The sequence below is a fragment of the Tachysurus vachellii genome, chromosome 7 (assembly GCF_030014155.1).
Source record: "Tachysurus vachellii isolate PV-2020 chromosome 7, HZAU_Pvac_v1, whole genome shotgun sequence".
NCBI classification, from domain to species: Eukaryota; Metazoa; Chordata; class Actinopteri; order Siluriformes; family Bagridae; genus Tachysurus; species Tachysurus vachellii.
Genome location: NC_083466.1, coordinates 27,551,870 through 27,572,580, shown reverse-complemented (window position 1 = coordinate 27,572,580; position 20,711 = coordinate 27,551,870). Strand labels below are relative to the sequence as shown.

Here is a 20,711-nt window from a genome sequence, read left to right as displayed (position 1 = left end):
AAATCAAACCATCTTGGTGAAAGTGATTTTCCTGGTCTGTCTGTCTTTGTGATTCGCATTCACTTTTCCTTGCCCTCCTTAGCGAACCTAGCAATCTGGCCTATAACTGTGTGATCCTAACATTGATAGCCTTACCGGCTACACTTGCAAAGTTCATAATTTGGAACAATCCTGGTAAATTTTAGGCAAATATGTGGAAGGAAACCCAAGTTATGACACATTAAACTTTCCAGATGAGTCAAATAGACCCCAGGTCTGCACAATGGTTATATAAATATCATATGTACTATGGCAATGACAAACCTCAGCACACAACTTTTTATAAATAAAACAGACTATTTAGTATAGATACGGCAGGCCTTTCTGAAGGTTTCCATGTCACACACAGAGGTTTGGCCTGCCTTGGATCTGAGCTACTCTGATGCCCCTTTTCCACAGAGGCAGTTCGAGTGCTGGTTCGGAGCAAGAGCCTAATTTAGAACCAGTTCTTTCTGTTTCGACTGCCAAAGCACCGGCTCTGAACCAGGAAAAGTGGTTCTTAAGTAGCACCTAGATGGTGGTCTAGACTTAAGAACCGCTTGTGTCAGGGGCTGTGGGCGGGGCTACTGTTAGCGCATTTGATAATGTACCTTAAGTATACTAATGTTTAATACACTTTTACTTTACTGCGATATGATACATTATCAGCACACATGATAGTAGGTAGCTACATGCTAAGGCTAACTTTTTTCTGTGTTAGTGTTATAAAATAACGTTATGTACTTTATCGATTACAACCTCCGTTTATACAGATTACATGGAGCTGCACGTACACGTTTTTTCGCCGCGTTAATGTAGGTTCACAAAGCCATGAGCATTAACATCCGCCATTGTTGATGTGTTTGTGTTTGCCGCTGCTGCGCTAAAGTTGCTGGGACACGTGACACGTATAAAGTGACGTCACACTCGGCTCTTGATGCTCTCTAGCCGGTGGAAAGGCAAACCGGTTCTTAGAAGGTACACCAGTGGAACCAACTTTGAACCAGCACCAGTGCTAGCTCTGAACCAGCACCCGGTTCTTTCCGGTGGAAAAGAGGCATGAGTGAACAAATGCAAATGTGCCAGGCCTCAGAGGTAATGGGGGTGTTTGCACAACAAAAGCAGGAGAACAATGGAGCTAGCTGTAGGGGTCCTAGGAGGTGTGAGGTCCAGGGATTTTACGCAAATTTGCGCAGCCTTAGTAATTCTAGTTTAAAGCCGTGATGCTCGTTATGTGAAATATAGAGACATACTGAAAGAGTTCTTACCTCGAGCTCTGTAACATTTGACCAGCAGAATGATGGTCACCAGCAGATACGGAGAGGTCGTCACCACACTACAGATCAGCATGAGCACAGAGAATGGAGCTTCTACACATGATGGACAAGAAGCAGAATAATATAAATATAATCATGTTTAATTCATGCTGATCTGTTCAGATTTAGCTCAATCTGCAGTACAAATAAATCCATTTACACCTGTGATCACAAGTGTAACATAGCATAGTGTACATAGGCCATAGTGTACATTATCAAAAGCTACTGAATTCAACACATTAAGTCAAAGTGGTATATAAATATTTAAATGATTTCTCACGTCTTACTGAGACCCAGCTTTTCAGTGACTCTCCTCTCTCTGGGTGTTCACAGTGGTAGAAACCTTCATCTGACTTTGAGACAGTTTGGATGATCATCTCTCCTGTAGTCTGTTTCTGGAGAACTGATCCATCTTTATAGAAATCAGCTGGGAGGTTTGAGGCATTAGGTGTACGATATAAACAGTGTAGAGTCAGAGGATGTCCCTCAGTCACAGGATGGACAGGACTCTCCAGGATCACATCACCATCTAGAAGAGAGAATTTACACCACTGTTTGATTTCACTGTAAAACCCAGTTAAGTGTCTCTTATTGAACAGTTTTTCTCCAGTTAGAATATCAGAGTTCTAAATATTCTGTAATGAATCATTTCCCTTTTCCTTTAACATTAAACACACTACACGAAGACTCACCATGCACTGTGATGTTGACAGGATTACTGTTTTCTCCAGATTCAGACTCACACCAGTAAACTCCAGTGTAAGATGTGGAGAGGAAGCTGATGTTACATGTAGATCCTGTAACTGATCCCCAGTGTGAACAATCTAACACTCTCTCACTGTGTGTGTATCGTCTCACTGTCCATCCAGTAGAGTTACTCTGGTCCTCACAGCTCAGTGAGAGAGAGTCATTAGTAAAGTGTTGAGTTCTGCTGGGATTGATGATCAGATAGACCGGAGGAGATTCACCTTAAACACAGATCATTATAATTATTGTTATATAATCATTAATTATTATGGTTGTGTTTTAATAGCATAACTTGAACACATTTACTCCTTATTTAATTACACAGTGCTATTTGAATGAAAATAATCCTCTACCGGTGCTTAGGGTTATTCAGCTGCATAAAACATTCCTCAATCAGGAGGCTGAATATAAAGATTTTTACATCAAACATTATCACAGCTGTGATTTCTACATATTTAAATTCAGTGCTGTCACTTTTATATTTTATTTATGAATCTATATTCAACATTCCAATAGACCATTGTTGTATTTACCTCACCAGTGATCCATAGAGGCAATCTAGAGCTGAATTCTGTGTAAAAATGTGGTTTTCCTCTCTCTCCTCTACACCTATAAACTCCTGTGTGTTTAAGAGCAGCAGGACTGAGAGTGTATTTGCCTCCAGATCCTCTGCTGCTGTCTGAGAGGAGCTCTGGATTAGTCTTTATATTGCTAGGACTGGATCTATCGAGAACATCTCTGTACCCGCTGAATGTCCAGTCTGTAGAAGAGTTTGTAACTTTACAGCTTAGAGTCACTGAGTCTCCTTCAGTCAGCCAGCGCTGTGGAGATACACTCAGTACTGCCTGTGGTCTTTCTGTTACACAGGAAATTTAGAATTATTCTTAAATCTGTACATTTAAGTCATACAGTACATACACAATGATTTCTCTATGTATAATAGATCATGTGAGTAAGGAATAGTAAATTAAAATAATATTTATAAAGATACAATTATGTAATAAAGTAAATACCTTTATAGGTCTAATTGTACTATGTAATTAGAGGAGGCATTAAGAATGAGTTCATTCTTCTTATCATCATCAGTTGGGGGTTTATTTATTTTGCTAAATAAGTGGAATAATCTTCTACTAGTCTGTCATATATGAGAGTGAATCTCTCCCTCATATACACACAGTTAATTTCATGATTTGGTTTAAAATAACAGAAATACAGAAAGTTTTATTAAATTATCATCTAATGAGTTAGATAATAGCAGGGGCAAGACACGATGTGATTTACTGCTTTAATGTTAGCTGTGTACTATTAATCACACTGACTCACCATAATTATACTGCATGTGTAAAACTATCTAGATGTTGTTGCCACAGACTCACCTGATACAGTCAGTGTAACTGCATCACTGATCTCTGAGCTCTGAGAGTTTTGTCTCTGTCCTTTGCAGGTGTAGTTACCACTGTTGTTAACAGACTTGATACTGAACTCTCGCTTTTTGCTGTCTTTATACCGAACTCCTGCTTTTTGCTGTCTTTATATCCAAACACAGACAGCAACTAGAAAAAATTGTCTTGTTAGTGACTGAGTCTGAGAGTTACAAAAAGGAGATATTTCAACATACTGTAGAACACCCGAAGCATCAATCAATCTAATCTTTGTTCAAGATAGATAAGCTACCTAATTATCCTGTAGTCAGCAGAGGTGGTATCAGTGTTTCCATGGCTACATTGCATGCTGGGTGAACCTTTTATTTTTTATATACACATCGGAAACAGCTCGTTTTCTGTAAAAATAAAAATGGGTGTGTTAAAGTATGTAAAAAAACAACATACAACAAACCCACATGATTACTGAAACAGTGAAATATGTTATAATACGATGTTGCAGATATGCAGTGAGTAACAGTCAGTGCTGTATCAGAGGTGTCAGGCAATAACTGTCAGAACATTTATTTGAGTATGTCATAAGATACTTCAAACGAGTGAAATGTCATTAAATGTAGGTGCAAAAATAATCCAGCAGCGTATTAGGAACCATCTGTTATTAAATCTCTTAAAGCTCTTAATACTGATTGTCATAATTATGCAATTAATACAATACAATGCTACAATATTAACACGATAACACTTTAATTTGTGTGCCTAACTTTGAATATGGCCCTATATTCTGTTATATATCCTGTGTTAATCATTTAGAATTCAATCTGGTGTTATTGTGATTGATGTATACTATGAGATGAGATACTACAGCTGAGTAATAATATTAATAATCATTTCACAGTTCTAGGTAAATATTACTTTTTGTAATTTTTAACCAGAAACTAAACCTTGTGCCTGCACTTAATGACCAATTGATCTAGTATACTGTGCATGTGGGAGCACTTTATAGGCATGCACTTACTGATTCTAGTCCATTTGCTGCTGTGTACCATCCACTTATCATGGGCATACACACACAGCAAAGAATAATATCTAACAACAACAGACAGTAAGTTTACACAGTTTACAGAACCAACTCAGCAACAGTGAAACTTTCCATACAAGTGAATTCTCCACCATTCAAATAACATCTGGTCAGGGTGTTATCTAATAAACTGGCAACCCAGGGTGTGTGTGTGTGTGTGTGTGTGTGTGTGTGTGTGTGTGTGTGTGTGTGTGTGCAGCCTCATCATGCATTCCCCTTGCTTAGGCTTTCACCCTTTTTGTTAAATTAAATGATTTGTTTTTCTTTTTCTGCTTTTTTCTGTCCCTCTTACTTCCCCTTTGTCCCTGGCTCTTGCTCTGGCTTACTCTTTCCTTTTCTCATATTCATTTCCTTCTTGAATTTTCCTGGAATTTCCATCAGGGGCAGCCAACAAATGTCACTGTTTATCAACAAAAGCAGCATCCCATAGGTATGACTAAGGCACAACTGGTTACGTGTCTATTGAACAGACAGAGAGATAGAGAGAGAGAAAGATAGAGAGAAAGTATCGTATATTTTACGATATAAAAAAACATTTGGTGGAGATGACTCATGGCTACGAGGCGGGGAAAAGAATATTTGGATAAAGAGATGTATTGTGTGGTTGTGGCTGTCGTTAATTTATTTTTTTTTTTTTTTAAATAAACACATCATATTAATTATACAGACAAATAGATACGTATGTTCTTACACAATCAGCACAGCAGAAACATGCAGCTTATCAGCAAATCCCATCTTTTTTCCCATCTCACCTTTTGTGTCCTTCTCCCTCTATTCCAGCCCCCTCTTGAAGCTGTCTCCATGGTGCTCTCTATCCTTTCTTCTGTTTTCTATCATCGTCTCACTCATTGAGAGGTGAAGTGAAAGACAGCAGCAGCAGGTAGATTCTAATGAGGGGAAAAGTATTATTTCTCTCATCTGTCTCTTTCTCTGTTTCTCTTTCTCTTAATCCTCTTTCTTCCATTTCTTTCTATAATTTGGTTTTGTCTCTGTTATTTACTGGACCTCACAAATCTATTTTTTAATACCATGGTCTCTCTCTCTCTCTCTCTCTCTCTCTCTCTCTCTCTCTCTCTCTCTCTCTCTCTCTCTCTCTCTCCTTGTCTCTGCTTTGTGTTCTACTGTCAGTTGTTGGGGGAAATATTCAGCTACTCAATAATATATTAATATATGGCTTAAATAAAATAAGCCACAAAAAAAAACTATTTTTTTATGAATTACTGTTATCTATTTTTTTTAATCCCTCATCTCATTTTCATACCTCATCTCTGTATTAATGGTTCAATGACTTATTAGCAAAATATTATAGCTTTTTTTTAAGTGCACACTTTTTTTTAACAATGGTCCTTCACATTCATACCTTCATGCACCCTGTCTCTGTATTTCCATTTCTCTCTCTCTCTCAGAGAGAGAGAGAGAGGAAGCTGGGGATACTGGAGAAAGTGCTGTCATTCACCTTGAGTAGCTGCCTTTCCATTTCTTTAATAATGAGAAATGATTCACAGTGACCAGTGCAAAACAGTTTTCCCTGCAATCCTGTTCTAACTTTCTATATTATTTAATAAAAATACTGTGCAGCACTGATTGCGTGAGTGAATGAGAGTGTGTGTGTGTGCCCTGCGATGGGTTGGCACTCAGTCCAGGGTGAAAATGAATGAATGAATGACTGTGCAGCACCATACAGTGTAGAAAATTATTGGAGATCTGAACAATACATGGCCAGATATCTTAATTTGAGATTTAGGAAGTGCTTTGCTTCTTGCCTACAATGTTGGACTACAATGTTGATAATATGACAATGTAATTAAACAAAGTTTTATGGTCTGCTATTACAGTTATTTTATCTATTATGTTTGGATGATACATAATCTGGAATATCAAAGTGTTTCTTCGGTGTGCTGCTTCAGAAAAGCATTTGCATTATTGTCCAAAGTTCACAGTATGAATCCTGATAATAACAGCTATAAATAGAGAAAAATTGCTTGGGATCTCAGGGTGGTAGCGATGACGATAAATCTCTGGTAGTGATAGCGATAGATCTCTTGACTGTCAATCTCAGCAGCACTAGCCGTTAATAAAGAAGGTAGACAGTAAGTTGGATGGTTGTGACATGCTGCTGCCATGAGAAAAAAAGATTCAGCTAGCTTACTCACGTTAGCCTGCAACGGCTTCACAAAGATTTGGGCTTGTTTGTTTGGTATGTGGAGACTCCTAATACTAAACTCTTATATTAATATTAAACTTAAACAAAGCTTAAGAAAGTCAGAGTTTAAAAACGTACAGTAACTGATTACCTTAACTGAAAGAATAGGATTTGTAAATGGGAAATGAAAGCATGTCTCTATATATCAGAGCAAAACGGTAATAAATCATCATTATTACTATTATGTTGTCATATAACACAATTACATTCAGTATTAGACATGAGCTGAATCTTTTTTGCTTCATTGTGATTTACTTCACAATCCTTGTTCAGAAAAAATTAGGTTTTGTTCTTTCTCTCTGTGTGACAACATGCAAATATCAAATATAAATTTAAAGGCAAGTAAGCCATCTTGAGCTTTCAGACGCATTTTAAGCTAGCCACATATACACAGTGGCTATAAAAAGTCTACATACCCCTGCCATTTTTTAAATGTAAAAACTTAAGCCAAGATAAAGCATATCAGCAATTAACAACTGAAAAAAATGAGCTTGGTTTTATTATGGGGCATGTTCTCAGAATGAAAAACTCTTGATCGAAATATCTTGACATCATAAACCTGTCATCAATAAAGTCATTCTGATTAACACTAATTAAAGACCTGCTCTTTTTTAGATTTTGGTTTATCTTGGTTTAATCTGACTGTTGAAGCCATGGTCTGTGAAGAGTTATTCAGCATGTATAGGATCACACTGTTGAGGAGTATATATTGGAGATAAGTACAAAAGAATGTCCCTAACATTAGATTTAAACACTATGGAGACCATCATGAACATTTCAAGTGGAAAAAATGGGGCAGTACTGTGACATTACTAAGAACTGTGCATCCCTCCAAACTAAAAAAGCAACATTAAAGAAACTGCTGGAATATATGATAACTATAATCACTCCCTGCATGTGACAATACTCTCTCATATTTTCCACATGTCTGGGCTATGGAGTAGGATGGCTAGACATTTACAGCAGATACAGCCGTGGTGGACATAAGATTCAAACTCACATCCTACTGATCATTGGGCCAACACCTTAACCACCAAGCTACTAATCTCCCCTCTTACAGCTTTCTGCCTTTCACACTAACATTTATTCAGAGCAACATACATTTTATTACTGAGTAATTGAGTTATGGACCTTCCTCAGGGGCTGGGATTTGAGATCACAACCTTGTGAACAGCAGGCCAATGCCTTAGCCACTAAGCTACCACATCTCCATAAGTACTGCGTCCTCAGTACATTTACAGTGTTTGGTAGACACCCTTATCCAGGCTTAATATCATCTAATTTTATACAATTGAGCAATTGAGGGTTGAGGGCCTTGGTCAAGAGCTTAATAGTGGCAGCTTGGTGGTCCTAGTATTCAAACTCAGAATTGTCCAGTGATCAGTAGTCCAATGCTTTAACCACTGAGCTACCACCAGTTACTGAATAGACCTTTCTCATGAAGAAAAACCCATCCAAGTCCACCTACATTTTTTCAAAACACCACAAGAAAAAACACCAACAACACAAGACAATTTTTACATAAAGAACACTATGCCCATGGTGAGGCATGGTGATGGCAGCATTGTTTAGACTGCTTCTCTTTATCTGGGACCGGAGACAGAGGAAACCATGGATAGCTCTAAATACCAGTCTATTTTGGCACAGGCCTCTGCAGGACAGCTGAAAATCAGGAATGTCATGTGCCAGTGTGATACAAGTGCCTAGATGTAAATCAGAAGCCTGTGGTATAAATTAAAAGGGGTTGTACACATGATATCTAGAGAATTTTGCAGGGAAGAGTGAAATAAAATTGCTAATTCAGCATGTGCTTTTCCTTCATATTTTTTTCCCGTACTGTATAATGTTTCAAATCTTGATTTGCACTTGTATTTTGTTGAATGCTACAGTATAATTACATTAAAGGTGGAAGATCTGGCATGATTTATCTCGATTCTACATTTTTACACCACAAAACCCTGCAAATTTAACAGGAGTTCAAATTACATAAGATTTTAGATTATGGAATACTTACTTAGAATGATAAGTGTGAGGTTCATTTAGTTCTTGCAAGCACAACTGATTTATTTTGCAAATCTTTTCAAGGTTAACTCCCACTCAGAAAAACATCATCTTTATTTTTCCCACACAGAGTTGACACTACATAGTAATTAAACTCCTATAGTGTGTGTGTGTGTGTGTGTGTGTGTGTGTGTGTGTTTGTGTGTGTGTGTGTGTGTGTGTGTCCTGTATTGCCTTAAACCTTAAGTTTAAGTTTAAGTTTAAACTTTAAGCACCTTTTAATGAATCCTGGTTATTTCTTATGGGTATTGGGAGAGAGAGATGAGAATGATCTTTGTGAGCCTGGCACTGCACAGAGGGAGATTTTCTGTTCATTAAACTCACCCACATTATCTGTGAGTGTGCTACCACCAACATGATACACTGCAGAGAATGTTTCTCATTTCTCTTGGAGTGTGAGCATGAAACATTTAAATGCCAAATTCCATAATTACACTAATGACGTATGCTTAGCTTAGAGTCCCATTACAGAAAATCTAAAGCATATTCTACTGCTAATCAATAACTACACAGAGAGTGTGTTTAAATTGCTCTACAGTAGATCACCAATAAACCAAGACAAGGTCATTTTTTTTAAATAATGCAATAATATGCAGGGATTTTGTGATCATCTTAAATGTGATCATCTTATTGTGTTTTACAATACAATATAATATTACATATGCCACCTCTTTATCATACAGTATTATGTATGTTTATATGTATTTATATGTGTGTGAAGCTATGTGATGACACTGTTTGACTCACTAGTATAGCTCTTGCCTCCAGTCCCCCTCCTTTCCTAAGGAGTGGCTATAAATACCTCACAGTGATGATTCATCTACCAGACGTAATAATCTCCCCAGTCACGGACACATACACACACACACACACACACACACACACACACACAGACACACAGACACACACACACTCACACCCTATCTAATCAGATCCACAGTAGTTCTTGTTTAGACATCCTTTAGATTTTTTAAAGCAGGAAAAAGGAGGATTTTTCAGTATGAATTATGTGTTATGTGTGAGTTTATAGTCAGGAGACTAGGTTGACATGCATATATATGTATTTATAGACAGTGAGAGTGATAATGAGAAATAATAGCCTTTAACATCCTTACATTTAGTCTTGGTATTAGCATTTCTTGTGTTTAAACAGTGAACAGTACACAGTGACTCAGATCAGTGTCATGTTGTTATGTATTTAATATTTGCCAATATCAGATGATTCTGGTAGATTTGGCAACCCTATTTGGATTCATATGCAGTGTGATCACAACTGGTCAGTGGAGACACATTAAAGACACATAAAAATGGCAAGTCTCACTAGATACCAGTCTTATCTGTCCATTGAGAATAACATGTTAAAGGAAGTCATGTGCAGTTGCTGTTGTCATTCAACAGAGAATGTAGAGCCCACACACCTCTGCATGGCTCTTGCTCATTGTTGAAAATGTCAGAATGTTCATGTGTCAGATTCATGTGTCATACTTGTTGTGCTTAGCGGTTCCTATATTCAGATATCGTAAGAACATGAAGGATCGTTTTAATACAATTTAAAAAAGAACAATCTAACATTATAAGGCCTTCTATAGGTTTTCAAGCAAAATAGTTTTTCTAAATTTGTCATTCAGTTTATAACAATATAAAGAGCATTACAGTGGAATACAGTTGGCAGAATAATTAAAAACACCATCATTAGAGACTTAAAAAACACTAGAGGCATTTGAACTGAGCAAAAAGGGTCTTTTTTAGATTAGACATATTAGTACAAACAAAAATAATTTTCTGTGGATACTATAAAGAGGCAATATTTATTTTTTAAGAGTAGCCATATAGCGCACATTCTAGATTGATAGATAGATAGATAGATAGATAGATAGATAGATAGATAGATAGATAGATAGATAGAATAAAGTATATACTGTACTTAAGTCTGATTTTTAAAAAAATTAATTAAAATCTCTCTCAAGCAGGTTCATGTGTTATACTTATTGTGCTTAGCTGTTCCTAAGAATTTCTTTAGCACCCATCACTTAGCCAAAGTGTTAATACTTAATTAATCATGTTTAAATGTTTAATTTTATTAGATTCAAAGCACATCTATTAGATCACACAAACACACTAATATATTATTATATATTATATATATTCAGGCAATCTTTGCATGTGCAGTTTCAAGGTAGCCATCCACTATAGAAACATGAGAATCAGAAATAAACTACAGTATGTAAAATGCAAGCTTTCGGCTTTTATTTGAGAGTAAATATATGTGCTCCACCCATTTTAAATGAACCAAAAGTAATTTGATGATGCTGACAAATCAGATCTATATATAATTTGGAACATACTTCAAATTTAGTTTTGCTGGTAACTTAATAAAAATTACCAAAGTGATCTCAATGCCAGAGAAGTAAACCATCACTAAGAAAAATCTAATTCTAAATTCTTAATAAGAAAGGTGACCTCAGGAAAAAAATATCCCAGGTAAAAGAATTTCTCCAGAGTATACCACCTCGTCTAATTGCGTGTACGTGTGTGGATGCTAATAGAACTGGTTCCTTGCTATTTATTGATGCTGACAAAAGCAACAGGGTGGATTCTCAAGTGTATTGAATTATCAAGCGATCAGTTATCTGCTCACATTCAGCCAAATGCTTTGAAACTCATTGGACAATGCCTCTGGATATGTACCTCAAAATTTCCATGACAACAACATCTCAAAATGTTTTTGAAATGTTTTGTCTTTGTTAGCAGAAATGCAACAATGCACAGAAACAGAGCTTGAGGGAGCCAAGTACAGCTGTCTCGCATTCAGTGATAGACCCTCATGTGGTATCATTGGCTGTGTCTCATTCTCTGAAGTTGAAGCACACTTTGACAGAGAGTGCTGTAATCTTGATATCAAAGCAGACTGAAGATTGGGGTGGAAACCAGGAAAACAGCACAGTAGAGGCACTGAAAGCCGTACAGTCTGTTAATGCTGCCTTGGAACATTTAAAGTAGGATTCTTTATATAAATACATTATATTTTAATATAGTACCCAAATACTTTCCCAGGTTGCTTTTGATTTTTAAAACACAGCCTTTATTTGTTTTTATTAATACATAAAGTACAAACTCAAAATACATTATGTGTGTAAACTGAAAAAAAAAAAGATATATAGATGTATTACAACAGGTAGATTGGCCTCAGGATATTATCCAATAAATCCAGCAATTATGCATTTAAGAACCTGGTAGTTATTGTTGAGCTGTATTTGATGTCATTGTTAACTATCTTGCTAGAAGTTTCAAAATACTACTACTTACACATCTGCATTATTCAGTGTGTTTACATTTACAGCAGCACATGCCTAGTTGTAAAGGTGTACTTAAAGCAGCTGTGATCAGCTCAATTTCTAACAAATCTTATATCAGCAATTTTCTGAACTCCTGAAAAGCATAAACAAATTTTTAACATATATTTTTATTCAATTTAATTATATATCATTATGTATACTTAAAAAAACCCCACTGAAACCACAACAGGCCAATAATATGAAATTTAGGAAAAAGGTATAACAAAACTATTCAGCTGTGTATTACAGCTGTGTTGTGATCATGTTCATAAGTAATCATTATGAGTCCATGTTTTTACTAGGATATTTACTAACAGTGCTTCATTTATATTATGTTTTACATTAAGATTTATGAATTAAACAAAACCTTCATGCAATCACTGCTCCTATGGCTGTGTAGCATCCATCCAAATCCATGTCACACTTTATTACACAATGATTTTATTTAGTATGTTTCCTCAAAAAAACAAATGATAACATTTTAAATCTATCCCTAATTGAGCAAGCTAGAGTTGACAGAAAAGTTCATGAGACATGTGCTTTAGATCATCTTACCGTTAGGTGCTCTTTGCCCTGGTATTAAGAAAGATGAAACCTTAGATAACTGATATCGCTAACCACAACACATTTCAGGGACATTGCATGAAGATGCTATTTAATACAAAGTAATACAAGCAAGACAGCTGTAGTATATGAATGAGCCATAAATCACAGGCTGTCCTGCAGATCTGCAGGACAGCATGTGACTCATCGGGCTGCGGTGGATGGGGCTGCTTAGAGAATGTCACACCATCTTTGAGCTACTGTTGCATCGTTCATCTTTGTGGTCAGGTTTTCATCAGCAGTCATTTGAAGACTTCAGCTGGAAGGAATTAGTGTTGGGTCTGTGTTGAACTCATGGTTTCTCGGAAAGCCCTGTGTTATTATAATAGGTTTAAGTGGATCACTGCTCCTTATAAAGGCTCATCGCTTTGTCTCTGAGTCACTTTGGTGTAGCTACTAGTCTTGTGTCGTCGTAAAAGCCAGTCATAGAATTAGGTAAGTGCTTGGTTTGTTTATATGTATGGTTTATATTGATCTTTTAAATATGCTTTTATTGTTTGTCTTGAAATCTCTGTAAATGATCCCATATAACCCAAATCAACAGTTAATAAATATTTGACATATAATGTGAATCAGTAGTAAAATAACATTCACATTTGGATTAATCAGTCCTTTCAAACTCAACGTATTTCATTTAATCTATTTTTGCAGCAATTGGTACACGAAAACTTAAAATTGTTTTGTTGGTACTTTAAAAATATTGGGACAAAATAATGTTATGGAATGTCACAATTGAACATTCCAGATTAACCAGTTTCTATTGAAGATAACAAGGAACACGGAAGGGTTTTTGTTCGACACTCACCTGGCCACCATTTTGTGCTTTTATGCACGGATAGCAACACTTTGAACATACTAAACAATGCATTTGTCTTTTAAATTTTTTAAATTTGTCTCAGTGAAAGACCAGCCCCTACCATGATAGTGTATCCTCCTATTACTTAGAAGTTTGCCTTGCTATAGTGCAACCTCCCTGGCTTTTCGAAGGATTATAATAAAACATTAGTTATATACATACATTATATGGCCAAAGGTTTCTGGACCTGACCATAACACCAACACATGAACCCTCCAAAATCTGTTGTATACACATAAAATATAATGTCTTTGTATGCTGTACCATTACAATTTTAATTCACTGGACTTAAGGGGCATGAACCAGTATAATGCCCTCTCATTAATTTGCCTGAACCTAATAGTACCCCAGTGCACAAAACAAGATCTGTTAAGACATGGCTTTCCAAGTATGAGGAAGAACTAATCTGACCTGCACAGAGCCCTCAAAGAAGGAAACAACTTTTTGAATGTTTATCATTTATCATTTGAATGTTTAACATACCATTTCAAAATGTTTTGAAATGGTATGTTCAACAAATGTCAGCATACTCCTTCGTTGTTCACGTTCGCGGCGCGCACTTGTGACGTCATTCCCTAGTCGCCAGACTTTTATACTCAGCAGCACTATTTAAGCGGGCCGTTCATGATGGACTGTTGCCAGATGATCTCTCTTCTTTACGTTGCGGTCTGTTAGTCATCCTGTTGCCTCCTGTCTGAGGTTTGCCAGTGTTCTCGCTGCTGTCGGCTCCGAGTGTGGTTGCCAGGTTGGATTTTCTTTTTCCCCTTTTTTGTGCTCCGGTGTTTTCCTGCCGGTTGGAGTTTATTTTTAGGATTCCGTTTTGTACGAACTTTTCTCTCTTCCGTTCCAGTGGATTATTTATTTTCTCCCTGTTTGGATTCTATTTTTCGTTTGTGGATTATTATATTTTTTCCCCTTGTGATTGGATTACTATTATTTCCTGTGAGTGGATGACTTTTGTTCCGTGTCAGAAACTGTACTCCCACAGACTAGTTCCTGCACCTGTGCTCATGTGTCACCTTCTTACGATTGTCTGTGCATGAGGTTGAGTGTTCTCCTTTGCCTGCTATTCTTTTCCACTGAACTCCTTAACTCATTAAGCCCTCTTTTGAACATTGGCCTGCGTTTGGGTCCCCCCCCCCCCGACTCTCTCTCTTAATGCTGATAGTATCATCTGGCCAACAATGAACCCAGCAGGATCTCAGGAGTTACAGTCACAGCTCGACTCCTTGTCCAAATCCTCCGCTGCTCACGAATGTCAACTCAAGGAGATAGCCACGTCCACTAATGAAATCATTCAGTGCATGAGCATGCTCACCACGGCACAGGCCTCCTCACCATTTCTGAGGCCACTGGCCCAGCCCCCCCTACCCATGGCGGAGCAAAACCAAAACCCCATGCGGGAGCCACATCTGCCTCACCCCGAGCGCTTCTCTGGAGAGGCGGGACTTTGCCGCACGTTCCTGATGCAGTGCTCAGTGATTTTTGAGCTCCAACCCTCCTCCTTCCCTTCGGATCGGTCTAAGGTAGCGTACGTCATCTCCTTGTTATCTGGCAAGGCCAAGATCTGGGCTACAGCAGAGTGGGAACGTCAGACTTTCATCTGTTCTTCATTTGATGCCTTTTCGGCAGAACTGCGCAAGGTTTTTGACTCCACGCTACACAAGCTGGACGCCACTCGAGCCCTGTTCGAATCATCTCAGGGGACTCGCTCTGTGGCGGAGTATGCTGTGGATTTCCATATGGCAGCTGGGGACAGTGGGTGGAACCCAACAGCTCTCTACGATGCTTTCTACCGTGGCCTAGCTACCCAGGTTAAGGATGAACTCGCGGCCCGAGAACTTCCCGACGAGCTTGATGACCTGGTCGGTCTACCAACCAGGATTGATCGCCGAATCCAGGAACGAAGAGAGGAGGCACACCCAACTCGTTCCTGGCCTCCCAGAACCTCGTACGCCAAGCCTCGTTCAGAACCTGGCAGATCATACCTGCCTCCCAGGGAGCATCCTGCTCGCCGCCATCTCCTCAGCCCATGGAGATAGGACGCCGTCTCCTGTCCTCAGCAGAGAAGGAGCGACGTCGGGCCCACGACCTCTGTCTGTACTGTGGTAAGGCAGGACACTTTGCATTCGCATGTCCAGCAAAAGACCGGGCTCACCTTTGAAGGAGGAGCCCGTGGTGAGCCTCTGGTGCTTAGCCTCCCCCAAGCCACTTCTCAAAGCACGTTTGCAGATCGGGAGCCAAGGACACGATCTTGCAGTTTTCGTCGACTCTGGAGCTGACGCGGAGTTCCTTGATGAGGAGTTAGTGCATCAACTGGGGATCGAGACCGAACCACTACCCACCATTCTCCAGGTGTGGGCCCTGGATGGGCATATCCTCCACCGAGCTTGCTACCGTACCAAATCTCTGTTGGTTTCCATTGCCGATGAACACACGGAGTGGATCTCCTTCATAGTCATCCCCTCACCCCATGCTCCAGTCATGTTCGGATTGCCTTGGCTTCAGAAGCATAACCCTTATCTGGATTGAACCAGCGGCTGGGTCCGTGGTTGGGGAATCTACTGCCAGGCTCACTGCCTGACCACCTTGACACTCTGCCCGTTATTAGTCAAGGAGGACCTGCCATCCGACCTCTCTCTGGTGCCGGCTGAATACCATGATCTGGGCCAAGTGTTCAGTAGAGCTCGTGCCACTTCCCTGCCACCTCATAGACCTTACGACTGTGCCATCGACCTCCTGCCAGGCACTGTTTCCCCACGGGGCCGCTTGTACCACCTATCCAAGCCTGAAAGGGAGGCCATGACCCAGTATATACAAGAGTCCGTGGAGTCAGGTATTATCCGCCCATCGTCATCCCCAGCCGGTGCTGAATTTTTCTTTGTGGAAAAGAAGGATGGCACACTATGGCCCTGTATAGACTATCGGGGTCTTAATGCCGTCACCGTTAAGAATCGCTACCCTCTGCCACTCATGGCCTCTGCTTTTGAGCTCCTCCAAGGAGCCACCATTTTCACTAAGCTGGACCTTCGGAACGCCTATCACCTAGTTCGTATTCGGGAGGGTGACGAATGGAAGACCGCATTCGACACCCCCACTGGTCATTACGAGTATCTGGTGATGCCATTCGGTCTCACTAATGCCCCAGCAGTGTTCCAGGCGCTGGTAAATGACGTTTTATGGGATATGTTAAATCTGTTCGTGTTTGTTTACCTGGACGACATCCTCATCTTCTCCCGCACACCCGAGGAACACACCCGTCATTTCCGTACTGTTCTCCAGAGGCTTTTTCAGAACCAATTATATGTAAAGGCAGAGAAATGTGAGTTCCATGTCACGAGGACCACTTTCTTGGGCTTCATTCTGTCAGCAGGAAGTGTACGGATGGATCCCGACAGAATCAAGGCTGTTAGAGATTGGCCCCGCCCTGAGACACATAGGCAGCTTCAGCAGTTCTTGGGATTTGCCAATTTTTATCGGCGATTCATCCGGGGCTACAGCTCTGTCGCTGCACCCTTGCACCAGCTAACCTCCCCCCGTCAACACTACTCTTGGGTACCTCAGGCTGAACAAGCCTTCAAGAAGCTGAAGCAGCTTATCACCTCAGCCCCATCCTCACTTTGCCGGATTCCACTCGACAATTTGTAGTGGAGGTTGATGCGTCAGATACCGGTGTTGGGGCCGTTTTGTCTCAAAGGGACACCAAGGACAATAAACTTCACCCGTGTGCCTTCTTTTCCTGTCGTCTCTCCTCGTCTGAACGGAACTACACTATTGGCAAACGTGAGTTACTGGCAGTCAAACTCGCCCTGGAGAAATGGCGTCACTGGTTGGAGGGTGCTGAACAACCATTTCTGGTCTGGACGGACCATAAATGGCTCGACAGGCTCATTGGGCACTCTTCTTTGGAAGGTTTAACTTCACGCTGTCCTATCGGCCGGGAACGAAGAACGGGAAGCCAGATGCTCTCTCTCGTCAGTTCTCCCCCAATCCCGTCGAGTCTACCGCTGAACACATTCTTCCTCACCCCATTGCTATTCGGGCACTTCGACTAGTGATCGAGAGAAGAGTTCATCAAGCCATGCCTAACCTGCCGGTTCCTACGGACTGTCCGGAGGGCAAACTCTTTGTTCCTGATCATCTCCGGTCCCAAGTTCTCCAGTGGTGTCACAATTCCCGGCTCTTCTGTCACCCCGGTTTCCCTCGGACCCTGTCTGTTCTCCAACGACGTTTCTGGTGGCCCTCACTCAGATGTGACGCTCGGGACTTTCTCGCGGCCTGTCCAGTATGTGCGCAACACAAGTGTTCCCGATCTCTCCCATCCGGTCTCCTTCGGCCTCTGCCGATCCCTTGCAGACCTTGGTCACATATTTCGCTGGATTTTGTCTCCAGCCTCCCTCTTTCCGATGGCTACTCCACTATTTTCACTTTGGTCGATCGCTTCTCTAAGCTTGTGCATTTTGTTCCCCTGACCAAGCTTCCTTCTGCCAAAGAAACGGCTTTGCTTCTCCTTCAGCACGTTTTCAGACTCCATGGCATTCCCCGGAATATAGTCTCCGACAGGGGACCCCAGTTTACCTCAAATTTTTGGAAGGAATTTTGCCAGCTCCTGGGCATCTCCATTAGCCTCTCATCTGGGTTTCATCCCCAGTCCAATGGGCACACGGAACGGCTCAACCAGGAGATAGAGACGGGTCTCCGCCTCCTCTGTGCTGAGGATCATTCGTCCTGGGCCTCCAACTTGGTATGGGTCGAGTATGCCCATAATTCTCTGCCCTCTGCTGCCATGGGTCTGTCCCCTTTTCAGGCTGCCTATGGCTATCAACCCCCATTGTTCTCTACTCAGGAGCTAGAAGCCTCGGTTCCTTCAGCCTTGGCCCTCGTGAGGCGCTGTCGTCGACTCTGGAGGAGAGCTCGCCTCACCTTGCTGAAATCTTCTCGGAGCTACGCTCGCTGGGCCAACCGCAGGCGCCGCCCTGCTCCTCCTTACTGTGTCAGGCAACGAGTGTGGCTTTCCACCAAGGATCTCCCTTTGAAGCTGGCATGCAGGAAGCTGGCTCCCCGTTTCATTGGCCCGTTCCCCATTGTCAAGGTTATCAACCCGGCTGCGGTCCGGCTCAAGCTCCCCAGGGTGTAGCGCATCCACCCGACTTTCCACGTTTCCAGGCTGAAACCTGTCCAGTCCTGTGCGCTGGTTCCCTCTGCCAGACCCCCTCCTCCTGCCCGGGTCATTGATGGGGGCCCTGCTTTTACTGTCCGTCAGCTCCTGCTCTCCAGACGTCGTGGGAGAGGGCTGCAGTACCTGGTGGACTGGGAGGGATACGGCCCCGAGGAACGCTCCTGGGCTCCGGCACGCCACATCTTGGATCCAGACCTCATCTCCCAGTTTCACCGTGAACACCCCGACCAGCCAGGTGGGACGTCGTGAGACGCCCCGTGGAGGGAGGGGTACTGTCAGCATACTCCTTCGTTGTTCCCGTTCGCGGCGTGCACTTGTGACATCATTCCCGAGTCGCCAGACTTTTATACTCGGCAGCACTATTTAAGCTCTCCGTTCATGCTGGACTGTTGCCAGATGATCTCTCTTCAGTACGTCGCGGTCTGTGAGTCATCCTGTTGCCTCCTGTCTGACGTTTGTCAGTGTTCTCGCTGCTGTCGGCTCCGAGTGTGGTTGCCAGGTTGGATTTTCTTTTTCCCCTTTTTTGTGCTCCGGTGTTTTCCTGCCGGTTGGAGTTTATTTTTAGGATTCCGTTTTGTACAAACTTTTCTCTCTTCCGTTCCAGTGGATTATTTATTTTCTCCCTGTTTGGATTCTATTTTTCGTTTGTGGATTATTATATTTATTCCCCTTGTGATTGGATTACTATTATTTCCTGTGAGTGGATGACTTTTGTTCCGTGTCAGAAACTGTACTCCTGTGCTCATGTGTCACCTTCTTACAATTGTCTGTGCATGAGGTTGAGTGTTCTCCTTTGCCTGCTATTCTTTTCCAATGAACTCCTTAACTCATTAAAGCTCTCTTTTGAACATTGGCCTGCGTTTGGGTTCTCCCACGACTCTCTCTCTTAATGCTGATAACAAAGTATAATGGATGTAAGCAGGGTCCACACATTTTTGGCCATACTGTATAGTGTACCTGTGGCTTTATGAAATTCATGGCTAAGGTTTCATTCAATACATAACCAGCTCTGTACTGGTGAGAATTCAGAGAGAAGTTTTAAGAGAATGACAACCAACAGAGGAAATTACCGCATATAAAACTACATTATTTACATTTCTGGCATTTGGCAGACACCCTTATCCAGAATGCCATACATTTTTCTCATATTATAAATCTGAGAAATTGAGGGTTAGGCGCTTGCTCAGGGGCATTGAAGTGGCAGCTTGGTGAACCTGAAGTCTCACAACCTTCCTATCTGTAGTCCAACACCTTAACCACTAATCTACCACATCCATATTATATCCCTTTTTAGGTTTTGATTATATTAGCATGGTTGTTTATGTGCTAAAGAAGCTGTCCAGTTCATTTTTATTGTATTGAATCAGAAAGCATCTCTGCTTTCTTTATTTAGTTTAGATTTTTATTTTCAACATACAGACTACAGAGTTGGAGAGTGACATGTGCAGCCCAATGCCTCAGCCTATTTGTTTGGTGGAAAATGTAAATGGTTCACTGTGTGTGAGTGACCGAGCCATTGAGTACCTGCTCAAGAATAATCAGCCAGTGGTAGTAGTAGCTGTGGTGGGGCTCTATCGCACAGGGAAGTCTTACCTCATGAATCGCCTGGCAGGAAAACAAACTGGTGAGTTTTTTTTTACATTTTTTATAATTTTTACATACTGATTAGATTTTATCCTTTTACTTCTCAAATATATCCTACGGATGCTTGCTGATATGCATCCTCAGTGATTTTCCTGGGGTCTGTGAGTATTTTGCATCTTTCAACATCAGACACCTGCATCCAGAGTACACAGTCAGGGATGATCAGTTCTTACCCTGCATTCCAGCAGTTGTATCCAACAGGCCCCAGTAATAGAGTTTATAGAGAGCCTTGATTTTTTTCCAAGCTAATAAAGGCTAGCTTGATTAAGACTTTTACTTGCAAAGTACC

At 40.9% G+C, this 20,711-nt stretch overlaps 2 protein-coding genes across 9 annotated transcripts in view; one reads left to right on the top strand and one right to left on the bottom strand.

The window, feature by feature from the left end:
* Positions 1 to 1,248: 1,248 nt before the first annotated feature.
* LOC132849262 (high affinity immunoglobulin gamma Fc receptor I-like) lies at positions 1,249 to 4,520 on the bottom strand. Its single transcript, XM_060875515.1, has 6 exons — positions 4,479 to 4,520; positions 3,458 to 3,605; positions 2,740 to 2,937; positions 2,027 to 2,302; positions 1,615 to 1,863; positions 1,249 to 1,388 (listed from the first exon to the last, which is right to left on the bottom strand). Exons 1-6 carry the CDS (start codon positions 4,518 to 4,520, stop codon positions 1,249 to 1,251), a joined length of 1,053 nt encoding a protein of 350 aa, XP_060731498.1.
* Positions 4,521 to 12,919: 8,399 nt separating this feature from the next.
* LOC132849067 (guanylate-binding protein 1-like) overlaps positions 12,920 to 20,711 on the top strand; it is a 44,702-nt gene continuing 36,910 nt past the window's right edge. For 4 of the 8 annotated variants that reach the window (XR_009648808.1, XR_009648807.1, XR_009648806.1 and 1 more), the window contains exons 1-2: positions 12,923 to 13,178; positions 20,198 to 20,402. Coding sequence is in view for 4 of the 8 variants with exons in the window: in XM_060875251.1 (XP_060731234.1) it covers positions 20,219 to 20,402 (184 nt within the window). In the remaining 4 variants the exon portion in view is untranslated. Of the gene's footprint in view, positions 13,179 to 20,197; positions 20,403 to 20,711 lie in introns of all 8 variants that reach the window. The other 4 variants (XM_060875255.1, XM_060875254.1, XM_060875252.1 and 1 more) reach the window with 3 other exon arrangements.